The 23,100-nt window shown below is 39.6% G+C and overlaps 1 protein-coding gene across 3 annotated transcripts in view; it reads left to right on the top strand.

Moving 5' to 3' along the window:
* PRKDC (protein kinase, DNA-activated, catalytic subunit) overlaps positions 1 to 22,019 on the top strand; it is a 203,295-nt gene extending 181,276 nt beyond the window's left edge. For 2 of the 3 annotated variants that reach the window (XM_047842188.1, XM_047842190.1), the window contains 13 exons: positions 56 to 267; positions 3,806 to 3,893; positions 3,997 to 4,140; positions 8,590 to 8,794; positions 9,214 to 9,281; positions 15,267 to 15,487; positions 15,788 to 15,880; positions 17,288 to 17,377; positions 17,588 to 17,659; positions 17,735 to 17,936; positions 18,788 to 18,976; positions 19,538 to 19,677; positions 21,559 to 22,019. In XM_047842188.1, coding sequence (XP_047698144.1) covers positions 56 to 267; positions 3,806 to 3,893; positions 3,997 to 4,140; positions 8,590 to 8,794; positions 9,214 to 9,281; positions 15,267 to 15,487; positions 15,788 to 15,880; positions 17,288 to 17,377; positions 17,588 to 17,659; positions 17,735 to 17,936; positions 18,788 to 18,976; positions 19,538 to 19,677; positions 21,559 to 21,763 — 1,929 coding nt within the window. In that variant the 3' untranslated portion in view covers positions 21,764 to 22,019. Of the gene's footprint in view, positions 1 to 55; positions 268 to 3,805; positions 3,894 to 3,996; positions 4,141 to 8,589; positions 8,795 to 9,213; positions 9,282 to 15,266; positions 15,488 to 15,787; positions 15,881 to 17,287; positions 17,378 to 17,587; positions 17,660 to 17,734; positions 17,937 to 18,787; positions 18,977 to 19,537; positions 19,678 to 21,558 lie in introns of those variants that run through there. The other variant, XM_047842189.1, reaches the window with a different exon arrangement.
* The last annotated feature ends 1,081 nt before the right edge of the window (positions 22,020 to 23,100 follow it).

Below are 23,100 nucleotides of genomic sequence, written 5' to 3'. Positions count from 1 at the left end.
AATAAAACTGTTAAATATTTTATTCATCATTAAGTTATACTTCTCTGTGTTTTAGATGTCTTCCATTCCTTGCTGGCAGTTCATTGGCTGGATCAGCCATATGGTGGCCTTACTGGACAAAGAGGAAGCTGTTGCTGTCCAGCACACTGTGGAAGAAATTGCTGATAACTATCCACAGGCGATTATCTACCCATTTATAATAAGTAGTGAAAGCTATTCCTTCAAAGATACTTCTGCTGGTCATAAGAATAAGGAGTTTGTGGCAAGGTGGGTTGGTTAAATATGATAGGTTATTTTAAAAAGTGTATGGTAAAAGCAAACACGTGGGGGCCTCCTAGCTGGCTCAGTCAGGGGAGCATGTGACTCCTGATCTTGGGTGTACAGCTTATGTAAAAAAAAAAAAAAAAAGCAAACACATGGAAGCTTATGTTTGTCTTCAAATTAATTAGAGCCATCCTTGGAGAATAGAAAATCTTAGACATCTATTTGTTGAATGTACCTACTCCTGGTATATTGTTACAGAATTTCTTTCGTTTTTTTTTAATTTTCTTTTTTTTTTTTTAATTTTTTTTTCAATATTTATTTATTTTTGAGAGAGAGAGACAGAGCATGAGTGGGGAGGGGCAGAGAGAGAGGGAGACACAGAATCCAAAGCAGGCTCCAGGCTCTGAGCTGTGAACACAGAGCCCAATGAGGGGCTCGAACCCACAAACTGTGGGATCATGACCTGAGCCGAAGTCAGACACTTAACCGACTGAGCCACCCAGGCACCCCAAATTTTATTTATTTCTTTTGAGAGACAGCGTGCTTGAGTCAGGGGTAGAGGTGGTGGGATGGCAGAGAGAGGGAGAGAGAGAATCCCAAGCAGGCTCCACATTGTCAAAGTAGAGCCCAATGTGGGGTTAAACTCGAACCCATGGGATCATGACCTGAGCCAAAATCAAGAGTCAGAAGCTTAACCAGCTGAGCCACTCAGGCGTCCCTCTTTCCTTTTTTAATTTTTAAGTGCACTCTATGCCCAGTATGGGGCTCAAATTTACAATGCACAGTCGCATGCTCTACTGACTGAGTCAGCCAGGTGCCCCCAAATTCCTTTCTTTTAATGTTTATTTATTTTTGAGAGAGAGGGAGACAGAGCGTCAGTGGGGTAGGACAGAGAGAGTGGGAGACACAGAATCTGAAGTAGGCTTCAGGCCCTGAGCTGTCTGCACTGAGCCTGACACAGGGCTTGAACCCACGAACTGTGAGATCATGACCTGAGCCAAAGTCGGACACCTAACCAACTGAGCCACCCAGGTGCCCCTTTCCTTTTTTAAAATAAATCTCATCTTTGGGGTACCTTAGCTGGCTCAGTCAGTTAAGCATCCGACTCTTGATTTCAGCTCGGGTCTGATCTCACGTTTCATGAGTTCAAGCCCTGCATTGGGCTCTGCACCAATAATTCAGAGCCTGTTTGGGACTCTGTCTCTCTCTCTCTACCCCTCCTGTGCATGTACATACACTGTCTCTCAAAATAAATAAACTTAAAAAAATAAAATATGCTTCATCTTAGAATTTTATTCATGAGACATTCTGTCCTTATAATAGTAATAGTTGACAGTAATTTGTTGGTTGAGACTAGATGAGATACTTTTTGAAATCAGTTATTGAAATTATTCTTTAATTCAAAGATTCAGCAGACTGCCTGAAGTGTCATCCTTTTCATTTTTCCATTTGATTTATAAGTGGAGACTGTTGATATAACTAGCAATAGTGTATTACTTTTACAGGGAAACTTGGAAAAGGAATGGTGTTCTAGTTGACATTCTCTGTTACGAGCTTTTTTTTTTGTCATGACCTCATTTGTTTCATTATTTAGAGTGTTTGTTTCTGAGAAGACAAGAGTAAGATACAGCTTTTGTCATGATTTGTGGATGGGTTGGCTGTGCATATCCCATTTGCCACTGCTGGTGCCCTGCCTACCACCCACCTACCTGTCTCTCAACACAGTCTACTGCAACATAATTCATTTTTTTTGAAAGAAAGAAAAGAGAAAGGTTTGAAAGTGCGTTGAGAATGTGGCCTTTTCTTTTATAATATAACTTCAGAAACTATATGTATCAGATTATGTGCATCAAAATGTCAGCATCATTGGCAAGGATATTTGCTTTTACCTTATCTAAGAACCTCATTTCTTGGCACAAAAACAGACACTCAGATCAATGGGACAGAATAGAGAACCCAGAAATGGACCCACAAAACGTATGTCCAGCTAATCTTTGACAAAGCAGAAAAGAATATCCAGTGGAATAAAGACAGTCTCTTCAGCAAGTGGTGCTGGGAAAACTGGACAGCGACATGCAGAAGAATGAACCTGGACCACTTTCTTACACCATACACAAAGGTAAACTCAAAATGGATGAAACACATCAATGTAAGACAGGAAGCCATCAAAATCCTCAAGGAGAGCGCAGGCTAAAACATCTTTGATCTTGGCCGCAGCAACATCTTAGTACATCTCCAGAGGCAAGGGAAACAAAAGCAAAAATGAACTACTGGGACCTCGTCAACAAAAAAAGCTTCTGCTCAGTGAAGGAAACAATCAGCAAAACTAAAAGGCAGCCGACAGAATGGGAGAAGATATTTGCGAATGATGTATCAGATAAAGGGTTAGTATCCAAAATCTATAAAGAACTTTTCAGACTCAACAGTCAAAAAACAAATAATCCAGTGCAGAAATGGGCAAAAGACGTGAATAGACACTTCTCCAAAGAAAACATCCAGATGGCCAACCGACACATGAAAAAATGCTCAACATCACTCATCATCAGGGAAATACACACCAAAACCACAATGAGATACCACCTCACACCTGTCAGAATGGCTAACATGAACAACTCAGGCAACAACAGATGCTGGCGAGGAAGATGCGGAGAAAGAGGATCTCTTTTCCTTTGTTGGTGGGAATGCAAATTGGTGCAGCCAACTCTGGAAAACAGTATGTTGGTTCCTCAAAAAATTAAAAATAGAACTACCCTATGACCCAGCAATTGCACTACTAGATATTTATCCAAGGGATACAGGTGTGCTGTTTCAAAGGGGCAGATGCACCCCCATGTTTATAGAAGCTCTGTCAACAATAGCCAAAGCATGGAAAGAGCCCAGATGTCCATCGATGGATGAATGGATAAAGAAGATGTGGTGTATATATACAATGGAGTATTACTCGGCAATCAAAATGAATGAAATCTTGCCATTTGCAACTACATGGATGGAATTAGTGGGTATTATGCTAAGCGAAATTACTCAGCAAAAGACATATCACATGACTTCACTCACATGAGGACTTTAAGATGCAAAACAGATGAACATAAGGCAAGGGAAGCAAAACTAATATAAAAACAGGGAGGGGGACAAAACATAAGAGACCCTTAAATATGGAGAACAAACAGGGTTACTGGAGGGGTTGTGGGAGGGTGGATAGGCTAAATGGGTAAGGGGCATTAAGAAATCTCCTGAAATCATTGTTGGCACTATATGCTAACTAATTTGGATGTAAATTTAAAAAAAGAAAATTAAAAAAAAAAAAGAAAAAGAACCTCACTTCTTGATAGAATACATACTTTGTTCTTCATCTAATATTGAACAGAATTTTAAAATTGCTCCTTCCCTAGACTATTTGTGTGTGTGTGTGTGTGTGTGTGTGTGTGTGTGTGTGTGTGTGTATAGTTTTATATATAAATATAAGTAATTGTCATATACAAAAACCATAGGCTTTGATCTTTGGAAGATGTTTGATTACCTAAACTTGGTAATTGTTTTATAGGATTAAAATTAAGTTGGATCAAGGAGGAGTGATTCAAGATTTTATTAGTGCCCTAGAGCAGCTCTCTAATCCTGAAATGCTCTTTAAGGTAATGTAATAGCTTCCAGTTCATAAAACATAGAATTTGGATAAAATCTACTTGTAGTCAACTTAATTTTTCCCTTTTTTTTTTTTTTTTTTTTCCTGCACAGGACTGGACTGATGATATCAAGGTTGAACTAGCAAAAACCCCTGTTAATAAAAAACACATTGAAAAGATGTATGAAAGAATGTATGCAGCCTTGGGAGACCCAGAGGTTCCAGGCCTTGGAGCTTTCAGAAAGAGGTTCATTCAGGTATGGGTAGTCTGCTTTTATGATAATGGAACCATTGTGAAGATTAGTTTGTACATTTGCTGGCTTGTTAATAATTCTGGTTTTAAAATGTCTGTTGAGTTTGTAACCTTTTCTTTAGATCTGATACTTTCTGTGAGATAGTGATACATGTATTTATGTCAGATGGTGGCAGGTGAGGCAATAGAAAAACCATGGAGTTTTTATTCCATTATTTTCTTCATGCTCAGATTTTTAGATTTGAAGGTTGTGTGTAGTTTAGTAATTATAATTTTCATAATGATGTGTATGTTGGATCAAGAAAATATTTGCATTTTATAGTTGATAACCATTTTGAGCACTTAATATCTGTCCAAGGCATACTCCTGAGTGCTACAGGACATACAAAGAGAAGACAGACCCAGTTCCTGAATTCAAAGGGATTGGCTGACAAATACAGTATATAAAGAACTGTGGCTTGAGGACAAGTGTGGATACATGAGAGCTGTTTCTAAAGTTGCCCTTCAGTTCAGGAAAAGCTCCTGGGAGCCAGTGGAGATCAAAATGAAACTTGAAATGTCCAGATTTCATACTGCCATGCCTTGTGCTTGTTGTTCCCTCTAAGTGGGTTTACCTTCTCTCCCTTGTCCATTTGGAGAACTCACTTTTGAGACTTGACGTATGCATCATTTCTTCTGTAGAGCCTTCCCTGAACCTCCTTCCCGGACAAGAATTAGATATTCCTTCTGTGTTGTGTAACAACCTTATGTACACCTTTGTTAGCATTAATCACACTGATTTTTGTTGTAACTTTGGTCAAATTACCTTTGTTTAGTAAACTTTAAAAGCATGTGGAGAAGTCCTGGGACTCATACTGCCAGAGTTCTCCGTTTCAGTCTCTAGTGCAAAGGAGAATCTTTTTATTTATTTATTTATTTATTTATTTTTATTTATTTATTTATTTATTTAGGACATTTTTTTAAAAGTTTATTTTGAGAGAGAGACAGCATTAGTGGGTAAGGGACAGAGAGAGAGAGAGAGAGAGAGAGAGAGAGAGAGAGAGAGAGAGAGAGAGAAAATATCATAAGCAGGCTCCGCACTGTCAGCATATAGCCCAATGAGGGACTTGAACCGATGAAACTGCAAGATCACGACCTGAGCTGAAACCAAGAGCCAGATGTTTAACCAACTGAGGCGCCTCTAGTGTTTTTTTAAGTAACTGCTTTATTAAGATATAATTCACACACCCTATAATCCATCTATTTAAAGTGTATAATACTGAAGGGGCGCCTGGGTGGTTCGGTCGGTTAAGCATCTGACTTCAACTCTGGTCATGATCTCATGGTTTGTGAGTTCGAGCCCCCCATCAGGCTCCACGCTGACGTTGTGGAGATTGCCTGAGATTCTCTCTTTCTCCTTCTCTCTCTCTGCCCCTCCCCAACTCTCATGCATGCGCTGTCTCTCAAAATAAATAAATAAACTTTAAAAAGCAAAAGGGTACAATACTGTAGTTTTGTTATACTCAGAATTGTGTAAATATCACCACATTTTTTAACATTTTCATCACCCCAAAAAGAAAGCCCATACCTGTTAGCAGGTGCTCCCAATCCCCCACCCCCACCCGCTGCTTCCACTCCCAGGCAACCACCAAAGTGCCTTCTGTTTCTGTGGATTGCCTCTTTTGGACATTCTGTATAAATGGAATCTTACAGTATGTGACTGGCTTCCTTCACTCAGCATAATGTTTTCAGAGTTCATCCGTGCTACAGCATGTGTCAGGACTTCATTCCTTTTTATTGCTGTATGCTATTCCACTGTTAGGGCCTGCCACATTTTCTTTATCCTTTTGTCAGCTGATGCACGTTTGGAGTATTTCCACATCTTAGCTGTTATGAATACTGCTGCTGTGAGTATCTGTGTATCTAGTACCTTGGAAAACCAGCGTGTCATAGCGGCAGAAACAAACCTCGATCATTCCTACCAGGCATGATACTTGTTTTGAGGTTGATTTCTAGTACCTTGGAAAACCAGTCTAGATCCTCAGGAGTGGGAAACCATATTTAATTCTTTCTTTAATTTATGCCTCCTGATTTAGACTTGTAGACAGGGATTTTTCTTTCCACCTACTAAATACTGCCTGACATGAAACTGGCATCTTGAATTAGATGAATAATTGATATAGTTTTGGTAAGTAGAGATAGATTTTGGTGGGTACTTCCTACTTAGGGTAGTTTTAGTTAATGGTATGAATGTGGGAACGTACAGGACTATCTGTTGCCTGAATGTGACCAGGGATGTATCCTGAAAGTGAAGGTAAAACCCTAACTTCTCTATATTCCATATTATGACATATATTAGGCTCCACATTGTAAGAAGTCTGTCTCACAGTACTGAATATGCAAGGGCCTCATAACAGAAAGTATACATACTTTACTTAAAATCAGTGTACTAGCATTAATGAAATTTATAGAATTGTAGAATCCTAGATTTGGAAAAGTATTTGTGTTGGTTTTGTCTTAAACCAGTAGTCTGCATGCATTTTCTGTAAAGGTCCAGATTTTCCGCTTTCAGGCCCTTCCAGACTCATGTTCCAAGTACTCAGATCTGCCACCCTAGTACAAAAGCAGCCCTAGACGGTGTGTAAGTGAATGGATATTGTTGACAGGATCCCAATAAAATTTTGTTTACAAAAACAGGCAGTGGGCTTTGACTTGCAGACTGTAGTTTTTCATGCCTTGTTCTACACAGAGAAGCTAGATCTGAAAAACAGAGACTCGCCCAGTGTCAAATGGAGAGAATGGCAGAATGGCAACTGACACCAGGTCCCCCACCGCAGTGGAGCCAATCCATCACCTGGGAGGAGACTTCGTTTCAGCAGTACCGTTCTTCTGCAGCCTTCCCCCATCTGCCCTGCTCTCAGGGTGCTGTGACCCCTGCCCTCACCCCAGTTTGCTGCCTGTCTGTCTCCTCAGTGTGAGAATGTCTGACCCTGTTTATCACCTGTGTCCCCAGTGAAGACTGTGTGTTATCCCTTGAATTCATGGCCACTTTTCCCTGCGTGCTGGGAAGGCTTTACCCTGGAAATCTGTTAGGGTGGACCACTTCTTCCCAGCTGCTGCTGAGCACAGCTTCTGCCAACTCTAACCGAGGGAGCGTGTCATAGCAGCAGAAACGAACCTCGATCATTCCTACCAGGCATGATACTTGTTTTGAGGTTGATTTCTAGTACCTTGGAAAACCAGTCTAGAACTTTATGCTTCATACCAAATCAGCATACGATTTGCATTAATTGATTAAAATAATGATCTGTCAAAACAGAATTTCACTTCAGAGGGCATTATGCCATTCACATATGTTGCTGGTACTGACTATGTTTGGGAAATAGATAATCTTTCCATGTATTCTAAGAATTGCAGATTGTTTCTATACTTTTAATCTATTTACAGATTAAAGAATAAGTTTGTTTTATAGATGTCAATTTTACTATAATGGATTGTCTTAAAATAGAGCAAATATTTCATTTATACCAGATTTGTGTTTTGGGGTGAGTTTGAAATTTTGTAAAAAATTTCTAATTAAAGACGAGTAGGTAAATTTTGATGACTATTATTAAGTCACTATTAATGATACTCTTGAGTTTTGTTTTTGTTTTATTTTATATCAAAAATATAGAGACTATACAATTAGAGACTAATACAAAGAAATATTTGTTAGGTTCCAAGATAAAGGACTTACAATTATTGCTTTTAGAAATATAAATTATCTAAATGTTTGTACTGGTTTATGATCCAGAATAATGGCTTAAAAAACCCTTATTAAGGAAAGGAGTATTTTTATATTTTGTTCTTCAGCTGTGATGAAGAATCATGGGCTTTTCATTTTGATTGAATTACTCTAGTACCTCATTCCTTCATTTTAAAAAATATTTATTTATTTTTGAGAGAGAGAGACAGAGTGTGGGTGGGGGAGGGACAGTGGGAGAGGGAGACAGAATTGGAAGCAGGCTCCAGGCTCTGAGCTGTCAGCACATAGCCTGATGCGGGGCTCAAACTCATGAGCTGTGAGATCGTGATCTGAGCTGAAGTCTGGCGCTTAACCAACTGAGCCACCCAGGCACCTCAGTACCTCATTCGTAAGTATTCTTCTTGTCATAACGATGCAGACCAGTAACTAGATAATGAACACAAAGAGGTTGAAAGGTTTTTAAGCCCTTATTAGAATTTATGATTAGAATTTATGACTGTAAGTCCCCACTGACGCCTTTCTGTCTTTTCAAAGGAACACAAAGAAACAAACAAAAGACAGGCTTCTCATGTTTAGAGTATTGAAACATTCAAGGAAAGCAAAACTATAAACCTTAAAAACAGAAAAAAAGCCTAAATAATTGGATACTTGTTATAAACGTAAGCCTAGAACCTTCCTCAAAGTTTAAACTAAACATTAATATTTAAGGTAAATTATTATTAATTTCAGGCTTTTGGAAAAGAATTTGATAAATACTTTGGAAAAGGAGGTTCTAAGATACCTGGAATGAAACTCCGTGACTTCACCGACATTACCAACTCACTACTATCTAAAATGTGCAGAGACTCAAAGCCACCTGGGAATCTGAAAGAATGTTCACCCTGGATGAGTGATTTCAAAGTAGAATTCTTGAGAAATGAGCTGGAGATTCCTGGTGAGTTAACCCTTAGGGTGACAAAACTGGACTCTAAGGAGAATAGTGGGGTAGCAAGGACTTTTGATTTCTAAAATAGTAATATTGGGATCTTGATAGTTACCTTTTTTTTTTTAAGAATTTAATAAATTTATTAAGAATTTAAAATTTTGCCATACTTTTTTGTCATTAGGAGAATCTATAATTACTTTGAATTAGGAGTCTACTCCATTAATTAGTCAAATTGAAAAATAATTGACTCCATTAGTCAAATTGAAAAATAATAGCATTATTTTTAAAAAGTCAGATTTTTTTAAAAGACAACTTTCAGTAAAAAATTTTATTGTATAACTTTTTAAAATTAGATCAACAGGTATGTGTTAAAATACAGGGTTCTGTAACAAACTGTACCTAAAGAAAGCTTCTATGGTTTGTCTTAGGTCAGTATGATGGCAAAGGAAAGCCAGTGCCAGAATACCATGCACGAATCACCGGGTTTGATGAGCGGGTAGGTACCCGTGTGTGGATTGCAAGTGTGGTATTTAGTTCTTCAGGTATGAGAATGATGTATTTGTCTTTACCAAACAAAGACAGCTTCCCACCTTGGTTTCAAATGCAGTTTTCTGATCCTATTATTGATCCTATTATTTGCTGAATTTCTTTTTTTTTTCAATATATGAAATTTATTGTCAAATTGGTTTCCATACAACACCCAGTGCTCATCCCAAAAGGTGCCCTCCTCAATACCCATCCCCCACCCTCCCCTCCCTCCCACCCCCCATCAACCCTCAGTTTGTTCTGTTTTTAACAGTCTCTTATGCTTTGGCTCTCTCCCACTCTAACCTCTTTTTTTTTTCCTTCCCCTCCCCCATGGGTTTCTGTTAAGTTTCTCAGGATCCACATAAGAGTGAAAACATACGGTATCTGTCTTTCTCTGTATGGCTTATTTCACTTAGCATAACACTCTCCAGTTCCATCCATGTTGCTACAAAGGGCCATATTTCATTCTTTATTATTGCCACGTAGTACTCCATTGTGTATATAAACCACAATTTCTTTATCCATTCATCAGTTGATGGACATTTAGGCTCTTTCCACAATTTGGCTATTGTTGAGAGTGCTGCTATAATCATTGGGGTACAAGTGCCCCTATGCATCAGTACTCCTGTATCCCTTGGGTAAATTCCTAGCAGTGCTACTGCTGGGTCATAGGGTACGTCTATTTTTCATTTTTTGAGGAACCTCCACACTGTTTTCCAGAGTGGCTGCACCAATTTGCATTCCCACCAACAATGCAAGAGGGTTCCCGTTTCTCCACATCCTCTCCAGCATCTATAGTCTCCTGATTTGTTCATTTTGGCCACTCTGGCGCCAGCACCATTTGTTGAAGAGACTGTCTTTTTTCCATTGGATGTTCTTCCTGCTTTATCAAAGATTAGTTGGACATACGTTTGTAGGTCTAGTTCTGGGGTTTCTATTCTATTCCATTGGTCTGTGTGTCTGTTTTTGTGTCAATACCATGCTGTCTTGATGATGACAGCTTTGTAGTAGAGGCTAAAGTCTGGGATTGTGATGCCTCCCGCTTTGGTCTTCTTCAAAATTACTTTGGCTATTCGGGGCCTTTTGTGGTTCCATATGAATTTTAGGATTGCTTGTTCTAGTCTCGAGAAGAATGCTGGTGCAATTTTGATTGTGATTGCATTGGATGTGTAGCTTTGGGTAGTATTGACATTTTAACTATATTTATTCTTCCAATCCATGAGCACGGAATGTTTTTCCATTTTTTTGTATTTTCTTCAATTTCCTTCATAAGATTTCTATAGTTTTCAGCATACAGATCTTTTACATCTTTGGTTAGATTTATCCCTAGGTATTTTATGCTTCTTGGTGCAATGCAATTGTGAATGGGATCAGTTTCTTTATTTGTTTTTCTGTTGTTTCATTATTAGTGTATAAGAATGCAACTGATTTCTGTACATTGATTTTGTATCCTGCAACTTTGCTGAATTCATGTATCAGTTCTAGCAGACTTTTGGTGGAGTCCATCGGATTTTCCATGTATAGTATCATATCATCTGCAAAAAGTGAAAGCTTAACTTTATCTTTGCCAATTTTGATGCCTCTGATTTACTTTTGTTGTCTGATTGCTGATGCTAGAACTTCCAGCACTATGTTAAACAACAGTGGTGAGAGTGGACATCCCTGTCGTGTTCCTGGTCTCAGGGAAAAAGCTCTCAGTTTTTCCCCATTGAGGATGATATTAACTGTGGGCTTTTCATAAATGACTTTTATGATGTTTAAGTATGTTCCTTCTATCCCGACTTCCTCGAGGGTTTTTATTAAGAAAGGATGCTGAATTTTGTCAAATGCTTTTTCTGCATCGATTGACATGATCATATAGTTCTTATCTTTTCTTTTATTAATGTGATGTATCACATTGATTGATTTGTGAATGTTGAACCAGCCCTGCAGCCCAGGAATGAATCCCACTTGATCATGGTGAATAATTCTTTTTGTATGTTGTTGAATTCGATTTGCTAGTAGCTTATTGAGAATTTTTGCATCCATATTCATCAGGGATATTGGCCTGTAGTTCTCTTTTTTTTGCTGGGTCTCTGTCTGGTTTAGGAATCAAAGTAATACTGGCTTCATAGAATGAGTCTGGAAGTTTTCCTTCCCTTTCTATTTTTTGGAATAGCTTGAGAAGGATAGGTATTATCTCTGCTTTAAACGTCTGGTAGAACTCCCCTGGGAAGCCATCTGGTCCTGGACTCTTATTTGTTGGGAGATTTTTGATGACTGATTCCATTTCTTCTCTGGTTATGGATCTGTTCAAGCTTTCTATTTCCTCCTGATTGAGTTTTGGAAGTGTGTGGGTGTTTAGGAATTTGTCCATTTCTTCCAGGTTGTCCAGTTTGTTGGCATATAATTTTTCATAGTATTCCCTGATAATTACTTTTATGTCTGAGGGATTGGTTGTAATAATTCCATTTTCATTCATGATTTTATCTATTTGGGTCATCTCCCTTTTCTTTTTGAGAAGCCTGGGTAGAGGTTTATCAATTTTGTTTATTTTTTCAAAAAACCAACTCTTGGTTTCATTGATCTACTCTACAGTTTTTTTAGATTCTATATTGCTTATTTCTGCTCTGATCTTTATTATTTCTCTTCTTCTGCTGGGTTTAGGCTGCCTTTGCTGTTCTGCTTCTATTTCGTTTAGGTGTGCTGTTAGATTTTGTATTTGGGATTTTTCTTGTTTCTTGAGATAGGCCTGGATTGCAATGTAGTTTCTTCTCAGGACTGCCTTTGCTGCATCCCAAAGCGTTTGGATTGTTGTATTTTCATTTTCATTTGTTTCCCTATATTTTTTAATTCCTTCTCTAATCGCCTGGTTGACCCACTCATTCTTTAGTAGGGTGTTCTTTAACCTCCATGCTTTTGGAGGTTTTCCAGACCTTTTCCTGTGGTTGATTTCAAGCTTCATAGCATTGTGGTCTGAAAGTATGCATGGTATTATCTCAGTTCTTGTATACTTATGAAGGGCTGTTTTGTGACCCAGTATGTGATCTATCTTGGAGAATGTTCCATGTGCACTCGAGAAGAAAGTATATTCTGTTGCTTTGGGATGCAGAGTTCTAAATATATCTGTCAAGTCCATCGGATCCAATGTATCATTCAGGGCCCTTGTTTCTTTATTGACCGTGTGTCCAGATGATTTATCCATTTCTGTAAGTGGAGTGTTAAAGTCCCCTGCAATTACCACATTCTTATCAATAAGGTTGCTTATGTTTGTGAGTAATTGGTTTATATATTTGGGGCTCCCGTATTCGGCACATAGACATTTATAATTGTTAGCTCTTCCTGATGGATAGACCCTGTAATTATTATATAATGCCCTTCTTCATCTCTTGTTACAGCCTTTAATTTAAAGTCTTGTTTGTCTGATATAAGTATGGCTACTCCAGCTTCCTTTTGACTTCCAGTGGCATGATAAATAGTTCTCCATCCCCTCACTCTCAATCTGAAGGTGTCCTCAGGTCTAAAATGAGTCTCTTGTAGACAGCAAATAGATGCGTCTTGTTTTTTTATCCATTCTGATACCCTGTGTCTTTTGGTTGGTGCATTTAGTCCATTTACGTTCAGTGTTACTATAGAAAGATATGGGTTTAGAGTCATTGTGATGTCTGTAGGTTTCATACTTGTAGCAATGTCTCTGGTACTTTGTCTCACAGGGTCCCCCTTAGGATCTCTTGTAGGGCTGGTTTAGTGGTGACGAATTCCTTCAGTTTTTGTTTGTTTGGGAAGACCTTTATCTCTCCTTCTATTCTAAATGACAGACTTGCTGGATAGAGGATTCTTGGCTGCATATTTTTTCTGTTCATCACATTGAAGATTTCCTGCCATTCCTTTCTGGCCTGCCAAGTTTCAGTAGAGAGATCCGTCATGAGTCTTATCCGTCTCCCTTTATATGTTAGAGCACGTTTATCCCTAGCTGCTTTCAGAATTTTCTCTTTATCCTTGTATTTTGCCAGTTTCACTATGATATGTCGTGCAGAAGATTGATTCAAGTGATGTCTGAAGGGAGTTCTCTGTGCCTCTTGGATTTCAATGCCTTTTTCCTTCCCCAGATCAGGGAAGTTCTCAGCTATTATTTCTTCAAGTACACCTTCAGCACCTTTCCCTCTCTCTTCCTCCTCTGGGATACCAATTATGCATAGATTATTTCTCTTTAGTGCATCACTTCGTTCTCTAATTTTCCCCTCATACTCCTGGATTTTTTTTATCTTTTTCTCAGCTTCTTCTTTTTTTATAAATTTATCTTCTAGTTCCCCTATTCTCTCCTTTGCCTCTTCAGTCTGAGCCGTGGTGGTCTCCATTTTATTTTGCAGCTCATTTATAGCATTTTTTAGCTCCTCCTGGCTGTTCCTTAGTCCTTGATGTCTGTAGCAATAGATTCTGTGCTGTCCTGTATACTGTTTTCAAGCCCAGCGATTAATTTTATGACTATTATTCTAAATTCACTTTCTGTTATATTGTTTAAATCCTTTTTGATCAGTTCGTTAGCTGCCGTTATTTACTGGAGATTCTTTTGAGGGGAATTCTTCCGTTTCGTCATTTTGGATAGTCCCTGGAGTGGTGCGGGACTGCAGGGCACTTCCCCTGTGCTGTCTTGATTACCTTGCATTGGTGGGCGGGGCCATAGTCAGACCCGATGTCTGCCCCCAGCCCACCACTGGGGCCACAGTCAGACTGGTGTGTGCCTTCTCTTCCCCTCTCCTAGGGGCAGGATTCACTGTGGGGTGGCGTGGCCCGTCTGGGCTACTTGCACACTGCCAGGCTTGTGGTGCTGGGGATCTGGCGTATTAGCTGGGGTGGATCGGCAAGGTGCACAGGGGTGGGAGAGGGAGGCTCAGCTCGCTTTTCCTTCAGAGATCTGTTTTGGGAGGGGCCCTGCGGCACCGGGAGGGAGTCAGACCCTCCGGAGGGATGGATCCGCAGAAGCACAGCGTTGGGCGTTTGTGGGGTGCCAGCAAGTTCCCTGGCAGGAACCGGTTTCCTTTGGGATTTTGGCTGGGGGATGGGTGAGGGAGATGGTGCTGGCGAGCGCCTTTGTTCCCCGCCAAGCTGAGCTCTGTCGTCCGGGGCTCCACAACTCTCCCTCCCGTTGTCCTCCAGCCCTCCCGTTCTCCGAGCAGAGCTGTTAGCTTATAACCTTCCAGATGTTAAGTCCCGCTTGCTGTCAGAACACACTCCATCCGGCCCTTCCACTTTTGCCAGCCAGACTCCGGGTCTCTGCTTGGCCGGCGGGCCGCCCCTCCGCCCTGGCTCCCTCCCGGCAGTCCGTGCAGCGCGCACCGCCTCTCCGCCCTTCCTACCCTCTTCCGTGGGCCTCTCATCTGCGCCTGGCTCTGGAGACTCCGTTCTGCTAATCGTCTGGCGGTTTTCTGGGTTATCTAGGCAGGTGTAGGTGGAATCTAAGCGATCAGCAGGACGCGCAGTGAGCCCAGCGTCCTCCTACGCCGCCATATTCTCTCCTCGCCTTCCCAACAGTCTACTGAATTTCTTAATATAATGTTTTGATGTGTCAACATCCGTCATATTTAAGAATGTAACAAACTCAAAACGTAAACTGTGTGTATGCATGTGTATGTATGTATCTTCTATAAAATATATGTGGGGTTAGGTTAAGTAATTTTAGGAAGTTAACATGTATATATGTTGCTCATTATTAAGGATATCCACATTTATAAGCAATTAAATGTAGCAAGGAATATGAAGTTTCTGGAGGCACAGCAGTAGGGCTTGAACAGGTAACACATCTTTTGCTGGTCCTAGAGTCTGTTATTTTTCTGTCGCTTGACTCTGTCTTCAAAGAGAGTCTCTCTTTGAGGAATGAGTACCAACCAGCCTTACTTTTCCTCTTTTGATAATATGATCGGGTTTTTTGTCAGTTTTTTAGACTGCACCTAAAATATTTTAATAAATCTTGAAGGTAAAAGTAATGGCTTCTATCAGAAAACCGAAGCGCATCATCATCCGAGGCCATGATGAGAAAGAGTACCCCTTCCTTGTCAAGGGGGGTGAAGACCTGCGCCAGGACCAGCGGATTGAGCAGCTCTTCGAGGTCATGAATGTCCTCCTTTCTCAGGATGCCGCCTGTAGCCAGAGAAACATGCAGCTGAAGACCTACCGTGTCATACCCATGACCTCCAGGTGAGACCAATGCACATGGTCATTCTAGAACAGACTTACATGAATGGAAATTCTGGCACTCAGCCCAGTCCCCATTTAAGGTTACAGAGCTGGGCTTGAAAGTCACCTGACAATTCAGTGTTTTATTTAGCGTTCACAAAGAGCTAAACAGAATAATAAGCACTTGTAAACCTCTGCTTTCCAGACTTAATGTGGAGATGGTAAGTGAAGAACTGACATGAAGAAATCTGCTTTTGCTTCTGCAGGACTAGAAAGAACAGTTTGGGTTTGTGTTCATAAACTGTTCATTCTCCTTTTCAGATTAGGACTAATTGAGTGGATTGAAAATACTTTTACCTTGAAGGACCTTCTTTTGAGTCACATGTCACAAGAGGAGAAAGCAGCTTATACAAGGTGACTTAGAGCCCCAATACTCCTTCAGCCCTTCCCTGGGTACTTATGTCCTGCAAGCCTGTTACTCCCCAGTCATAATACCTCGGAGTAACGTTGTTTTAGATCACGTTTCCTCTACCTCGTGTTTCCAGTGTCATTTCTGGGCCCCCTTATTTATTTATTTGATTTTTTGTTTTGTTTTGTTTCCTGGCCTAAACATCCCATTTGAAACTAGGAGAGAATTTAGATTGAAATGGAGAGCTCTGTTGTGAAATTAACTTAGTAGTAACTCAGAAAAGATTCATCTTAAGTGATTGAACTTCTAAGTAACATATGATATAGTTCTGTCTTCAGATTTCTTTTTAGGAAAACTTAAAGCTTTTGACACAACCCCAAAGTGACTGAACGTGCAAAAAACGTGTTTCCAACAGCCCAATACGGCGTTTTGCCTGTGAAACATTACTGAAAACAGCTTTGTAAATTCAATTCAAAACCATTGTCATTTAACAAAATACCGTATTGGGGCACCTGGGTGGCTCAGTCGGTAAAGTATCCGACTTTGACTCAGGTCATGATCTCACAGTTCATGGGTTTGAGGTCCATGTCCAGCTCTGTGCTGACAGGGCAGAGCCTGGAGCCTGCTTCAGATTCTGTGTCTCTGTCTCTCTTTGCCCCTCCCCAGCTCACACTCTGTCTTTCTCTCTTTCTCTCTCAAAAATAAACATTAAAAAAGAGGGGGGAGGCACCTGGGTGGCTCAGTCGGTTAAGCGTCCGACTTTGGCTCAGGTCATGATCTCACAGCTGGTGGGTTCGAGCCCCGCATCGGGCTCTGTGCTGACCGGTCAGAGCTTGGAGCCTGCTTCAGATTCTGTATCTCCCTCTCTCTCTCTGCCTCTTCCCCGCTCGCACTCTGTCTCTCTGTCTCTTAAAAATAAATAAACATTTAAAAAAAAATAATAATAAAAAAAGAAAATACCTTATTGTATTTAATATTGATTTTGTTTGTATCTGCATACTGGAAATGGCGACAAAAGAGTATGGCAAGCCAAAAAGAGCCTTATTGTTAAGGCTCTCTTCCACTACCAGATTTTTAGAACTGTATGCCTGGATCATTAGCACTTCCATTTAATTCATCTTGTTCCTCTCTATGTGAGGTGGGAAGTTTATTGTATCTGATCACTTTGTGCCTGAATTTTTGCATAGGAAATAGCTTTTGTCTCTTTCAGAGTAACTAAGAATAAATGACAATATATTGAGATTCTAGATCCAGAGTAACATGGGTTCAGTGTTAATATTAAATGTGATTGAAAGTCATATTTATTTCCCTGCCTTTTCACTATTTTTCAATTAATTCTTGGTGATCTTTGCCTCTGAATTTACAATGCTAAATATCTTCCTGCTGCTGGTTCCCTTTTTCCTACTTGTTAGTGATCCCAGAGCACCACCACATGAATATAGAGAATGGCTGGCAAAGATGTCTGGGAAACATGATGTGGGCGCTTACGTGTCAATGTTTAAGTAAGTTTTGTTTTGATTTTCCTTTTTAGTGACTAGTTCATTCTTCTCAAAGTTGTGCATTTACTTTTGTTTCTTAGAACGTTTTGCTTCCGAGAGATCATCAAAATCTAGCTGTTTGATATTTGAGCTTCAGTGTAAATTATTTCAAATTTTAAATTTCAAGTCATAGGAATTTGTTCTAATTAGGTATTTCCTATTATTAAATCATAGGGCAGCTAGTCGTACTGAAACAGTCACATCTTTTAGAAGAAGGGAAAGTAGAGTGCCAGCTGATCTCTTAAAGTGAGTATCCTTCTGACTTTACAAACTAGCTGGTGGTGTAGCAGAGACTACAGAGATCATGTCTCCCTCCCCCAGGCGGGCCTTTCTGAAGATGAGCACGGGCCCTGAGGCCTTCCTGGCACTCCGCTCCCACTTTGCCAGCTCTCATGCTCTTCTGTGCATTAGCCACTGGATTCTGGGCATTGGCGACAGACATCTGAACAATTTCATGGTAAGCATGGAGACAGGCGAAATGATTGGAATCGACTTTGGACATGCATTTGGATCAGCTACTCAGGTATGCTCACTTTGCTCTCATTGTTCTTGCCTGATTTAGAACCATAGTCCTAGGACCTTCTGGAAATGGATAGATTTTAAATCAATTAGATTGATTTGTCATGGTCATAAAATTTGACATTCTTGCAGAATAAAGGATCATCTCAACTTTGTTTTGGCCTTGTTCAGACAGGTTATAGAAGCTATGATGATGCTCATTTGTGGAATTTAAGAAATAAAACAGATGAACATATGCGAGGGGGAAAATAAAGAGGGGAGCAAACCATAAGAGACTCTAAAAGACACAACAAATTGAGGGTTGATGGAAGGAGGTGGGTGAGAGATGGGCTAGATGGGAGGGCATTTGTTATGAGCATTGGGTGTTGTATGTAAGTGATGAATCACTAAATTCTACTCCTGAAACCAATATTGTACTCTATATTAACCAACTAGAATTTAAATAAAAATTTGAAAAAAGAATATAAACAACAAAAAAAGGTGTGATGAGTTATATAACTAGAGCCAAGAATAAAGTGTGTTCCTATTAAAAGGGAAGACTATAAGGTTTTATGAAGCCCCATAATCAAAATGCCTTGCACAAGATGTGATACAAATCTTTTCTCTGACATTAAACCCTGAATATTTTCAGCTGCACTTATAAATCTCTGCAGGCTGTGTGGTCCTACACACACACACAGGTTTGTGCAAAGATGATTGTGTTGGGTACTCTTGGGCGCAGTGGGTTCACATCTGTGCAGCCGATATCATTTCTCACTCACTGTGAACAATAACTATGAGAAGATGCTCTGTGCCTTTTCCCTGAGGTTTCTAGTTCATATGTCCTCCTTCTTGTCCATGTTTTTCCCTCCTTAGTTTCTGCCTGTCCCTGAGTTGATGCCTTTTCGTCTGACTCGCCAATTTATCAATCTGATGTTACCAATGAAAGAAGCAGGTGTTATGTGCAGTGTCATGGTGCATGCACTGAGAGCCTTCCGCTCACACTCAGACCTGCTTATCAACACCATGGACGTGTTTGTAAAGGAACCTTCCTTCGACTGGAAAGTAGGGTTATTTGTTCTTTTTACTTTCATTACAACATACCAGTGACTGATCTGGCATCTCCTGTCATATGTTGGAAATGTATCAAATTTTGTTTATTAAAATATTTACATTGTTTTGTGCAGTATTTCTTAAAGTTAACATTTGGGGTCAGTTGACCTGTAAACCAGATAAGAGACATAATCGTCATTTGGAGAAAACTGTTGTTTCAAATGAGTATATTTCTAATGAGGAGTTAATGTAGACCTATTGGGATTTAGGTCTGATTTCTGAGACAACTTTTAGCTTAAAATCTGTTTCATGTGAAGTCTTCCTTGATTATAAAGATACATGATGCTTTCATAAATAGTAAGCCCCAAAAGAATGAAGCTTAGTGATGGCATCCTTGATAGGGATGTCATTTGTCCCTGTTATGTGTATTACTACTATTAGAATGTGTATAAAAAGGTATAAAGCTCCCCCTAGTTATAGATATTTATTTTAAAATCATTACTGGTTCAGTGTTTTAATGTGATCATATATACTGTTATAATAAGCAGAGAACATCATGTTCTTTTCCTTTAGAATTTTGAACAGAAAATGCTAAAAAAAGGAGGATCATGGATTCAAGAAGTAAACGTAACTGAAAAGAATTGGTATCCCCGCCAGAAAATACATTATGCTAAGAGAAAGTTAGCAGGTGCTAATCCGGCAGTTATTACTTGGTAAGATGGTTATTTGTGAACAAAACACCAACATGCTACTATTTACTAAAGAATGACTAACATATAAAGCATGGCTTTATGAAAAAAGCATGGCTTAAGGAGGTGAACTTCTGCAAGGCTGGGCAGGGTCTGTATCTCCGAAGCCTGTGTGCTTGGCCTCTGCCCTCTTGGCACAGTCTTCAGGCTTCAAGTCGGTGCCTGGAATAACCAGTACCAATGTGAAGAACAGCAGGAGCATTTTTAGGCAATTACAATAATATTGGTATGTAAGAGGAGGTTTAGATTTTAAAATTGCTTTTGTCCTTTTTAGGAGAAAATATGATCTGGGTTGGCACAGCACACAGATGTGGAGAATCCACATTGTTGGCAAGAATCCAAATTGAGTTAGCCTTTAGGTTAGCTTCAAAAATGTTCTTGTTGGGACGCCTGGGTGGCTCACTTAAGCATCCGACTCTTGATTTTGTCTCCAGTCATGATCTCACGGTTCGTGAGTGCATCAGGCTCTGCACTGACAGCTCGAAGCCTGTTTGGGATTCTCTCCTCTCTGCCCCTCCCCAGTCACACGTGCATGCGTGCTCTCTCTCTCTCTCTCTCTCTCTCTCTCAAATAAACGTAAAAGAAAATTTTTCTCATTGAGGTCTAAAGCAAATAGAAATTTATAGAGATGCTTCACAAGAGGGATAAAAGTTGGACTTTACAATTAAGTAATAGTAGCTGTCAATCTGTGGTCAGTTGTTTTTTTGACAGGGGTACCAGTGGTCTTTCCAACAAATGGCTCTGGCAGAAGAACAAAAGTTGATCCCTATCCCACACGATACACAAAAATTAATGCAGAATAGATCAGAGACCTAAATGTAAGAGCTAAAACTATAAAAGACTCAGAAGCACAGGGGTAGATCTTCATGACCTGATTTGGCAATGACTTTTGTCATTCTTAAGTATAACACCAAAAAGCACAGCAAAAAAAGAAAAAAAATAGGTAAATTCATATCAGAATTTAAGCTTTGTGCTTCACAGGATACCATCAAGAAAGTAAGGTAAAAAGACAACCCACAGAATGGGAGGAAGTATTTGAAAGTCACAGCTGATACAGGACTTGTATCTAGAATACATTAAAAAACTCTTACAACTTAATAAAAAGACAAACAACCCCCTTTAAAAAATGACCAAAGGATTTGAGCAGGCATTTCTGTAAAGAAGGTGTACAAATGGCCAATAAGCATATGGAACGATGCCTGACATTATTAGTTATGAGGGAAATACAGGTGAGGTACCACTTCAGACCAACTAGAATGGCTCTAATAAAAAAGTGGAATATAACCTGTGTTGGGAAACGTGGAGAATTTGGAGCCCTTGTATGTTGCTGATGGGAATGGCAAACGGTGCAGCTGCTATGAACAGTCTGGCATTTCCTCAGAAAGTTAAATATAGAATCACCATTTGGGCTTGTAATTCCAGTCCAGTCTTATGCACACACCAAAGAGAAATGAAAGTATACATTTACACAGAAACTTGTAGTCAAATGTTTACATATATAGATACATATTTATTTCTTTTAGGATTTTTTAGTAGATGAGCTTTATTTTTTTTTTTAAATAATCTCTGTGCCCAACATGGGACTCAAACTCATGACCCTGAGATCAAGAGTCACGTGCCCTACCAACTGAGCCAGCCAGGCACCTGTAGACAAATGTTAATAGCAACATTATTTGTGTTCTGTGTTCCTACAAATCCAGTCTCTTGATTTCAAGATCATAAACCACAGAAAATGTTCTATAAGTGATGAGAGGAAACATTTGGATAGGATAGCTAGGAATGCAGGCAACAAAGGAAAAATAATGCATGGTTCATGATTTTGAGTTTGTTTAATCTTTTTTCCAGTGATGAGCTCCTCCTGGGCCATGAGAACGTACTTGCCTTTGCAGATTATGTGGCTGTAGCACGAGGGAACAAAGATCACAACATCCGTGCCCAGCAACCAGAGAGTGGACTGTCAGAAGAGGCTCAAGTGAAGTGCTTGATTGACCAAGCAACAGACCCCAATATCCTTGGCAGAACTTGGATAGGATGGGAGCCCTGGATGTGAAGACTGTGGGAGTCAGTGGATAAAAAGCATGAAAGTGTTTAAAGAATCTCAACTCTCACCTACAGCAATCAATGTGCTGATTTTCCTGATGCACTAAAGAAATAAATGAATGATTAGATTATAAACAACGATTAGAATTATAATAGAAAAATATATCTAAGCTTGTATAAGTATTAAATCAAGAATATAGCATATTACAAGTGCTATGACTTAGATAAACCAGCTATCTTAATAAATGGTTTAGGTATGAACATCCCATGCAGTGTTGTTGTTAGTAATTTGGTGCATTGGAAGTAACACCCAGAAGACTTCATCACTAAGATTTTATGATACGATGTTACATTATATTAGCAATACAGGAATAATAAGGAATGGTATGGCTTATAATATTTAGAAATGGTTTCATTTGATATTTTACGATATTTTTCTAGTTTTTTTTCTCATTTTATTCTCTTCTTAGACATTTTATGATAGAATTGTTCTCTAGAAGAGAAAGTATTTAGGAGAGAGAAAAACATTGGTCTTAGCACTCACTTTTGCTACACTGATCCACAACAGGAAGATAGATAAATGTGCTTTGCATCCAGTAGCTTCAGAAATTGCAAGTGTGATGATGGGGTAGCACAGAGCATTTCAGTTTTAGGGGAAAAAAGAAATCCCTATTGGAAATGAATTCCTTATTTGGAGAGAAAACATGCATTTTATTTATTTTTTTTTAAATGTTTTAATGTTTATTTATTTTTGAGAGAGAGAGAGTATGAGCAGGGGAGGGGCAGGGAGAGAGGGAGACACAGAATCCAAAGCAGCTCTAGGCTCTGAGCTGTCAGCACAGAGCCCGATTCGGGCCTTGAACTCACGGACCGTGAGATCATGACTCAAGCTGAAGTCGGACGCTCAACCGACTGAGCCACCCAGGCACCCCAGGGAACATGCATTTTAAAACAGCAAGATCAAATTATGAAACAAAAATGGCTTTCTTTCCTTCATAGAATCACTGCCCCTCCTCTAATCCGGCAAACCCCTGAACTGTTTTCAGGTTGGCTCTGAGCTTTTTGTTACTATTTCTTTAAACATTTATATTTGGAAACTCTTGTTATATAGCTATATATATAGCTCTCAGGCAGTTTCAAAAACAACATGTTCATTTATAAAATGTACTTGACAAAGTCATTCTGATAAATACAGGTTGAATGCATTATGTCATTAAAAATAAACCATTATGGGGGCACCTGGGTGGCTCAGTCAGTTAAGCGTCCAACTTCGGCTCAGGGCATGATCTCTCGGTTTGTGAGTTTGAGCCCCATGTAGGGCTCTGCGCTGACAGCTCAGAGCCTGGA

Source organism: Prionailurus viverrinus, chromosome F2 (assembly GCF_022837055.1).
Source record: "Prionailurus viverrinus isolate Anna chromosome F2, UM_Priviv_1.0, whole genome shotgun sequence".
Taxonomy (NCBI): domain Eukaryota; kingdom Metazoa; phylum Chordata; class Mammalia; order Carnivora; family Felidae; genus Prionailurus; species Prionailurus viverrinus.
Note: the sequence above shows the minus strand (reverse complement) of the source record. Positions and strands in the feature narration are given on the sequence as shown.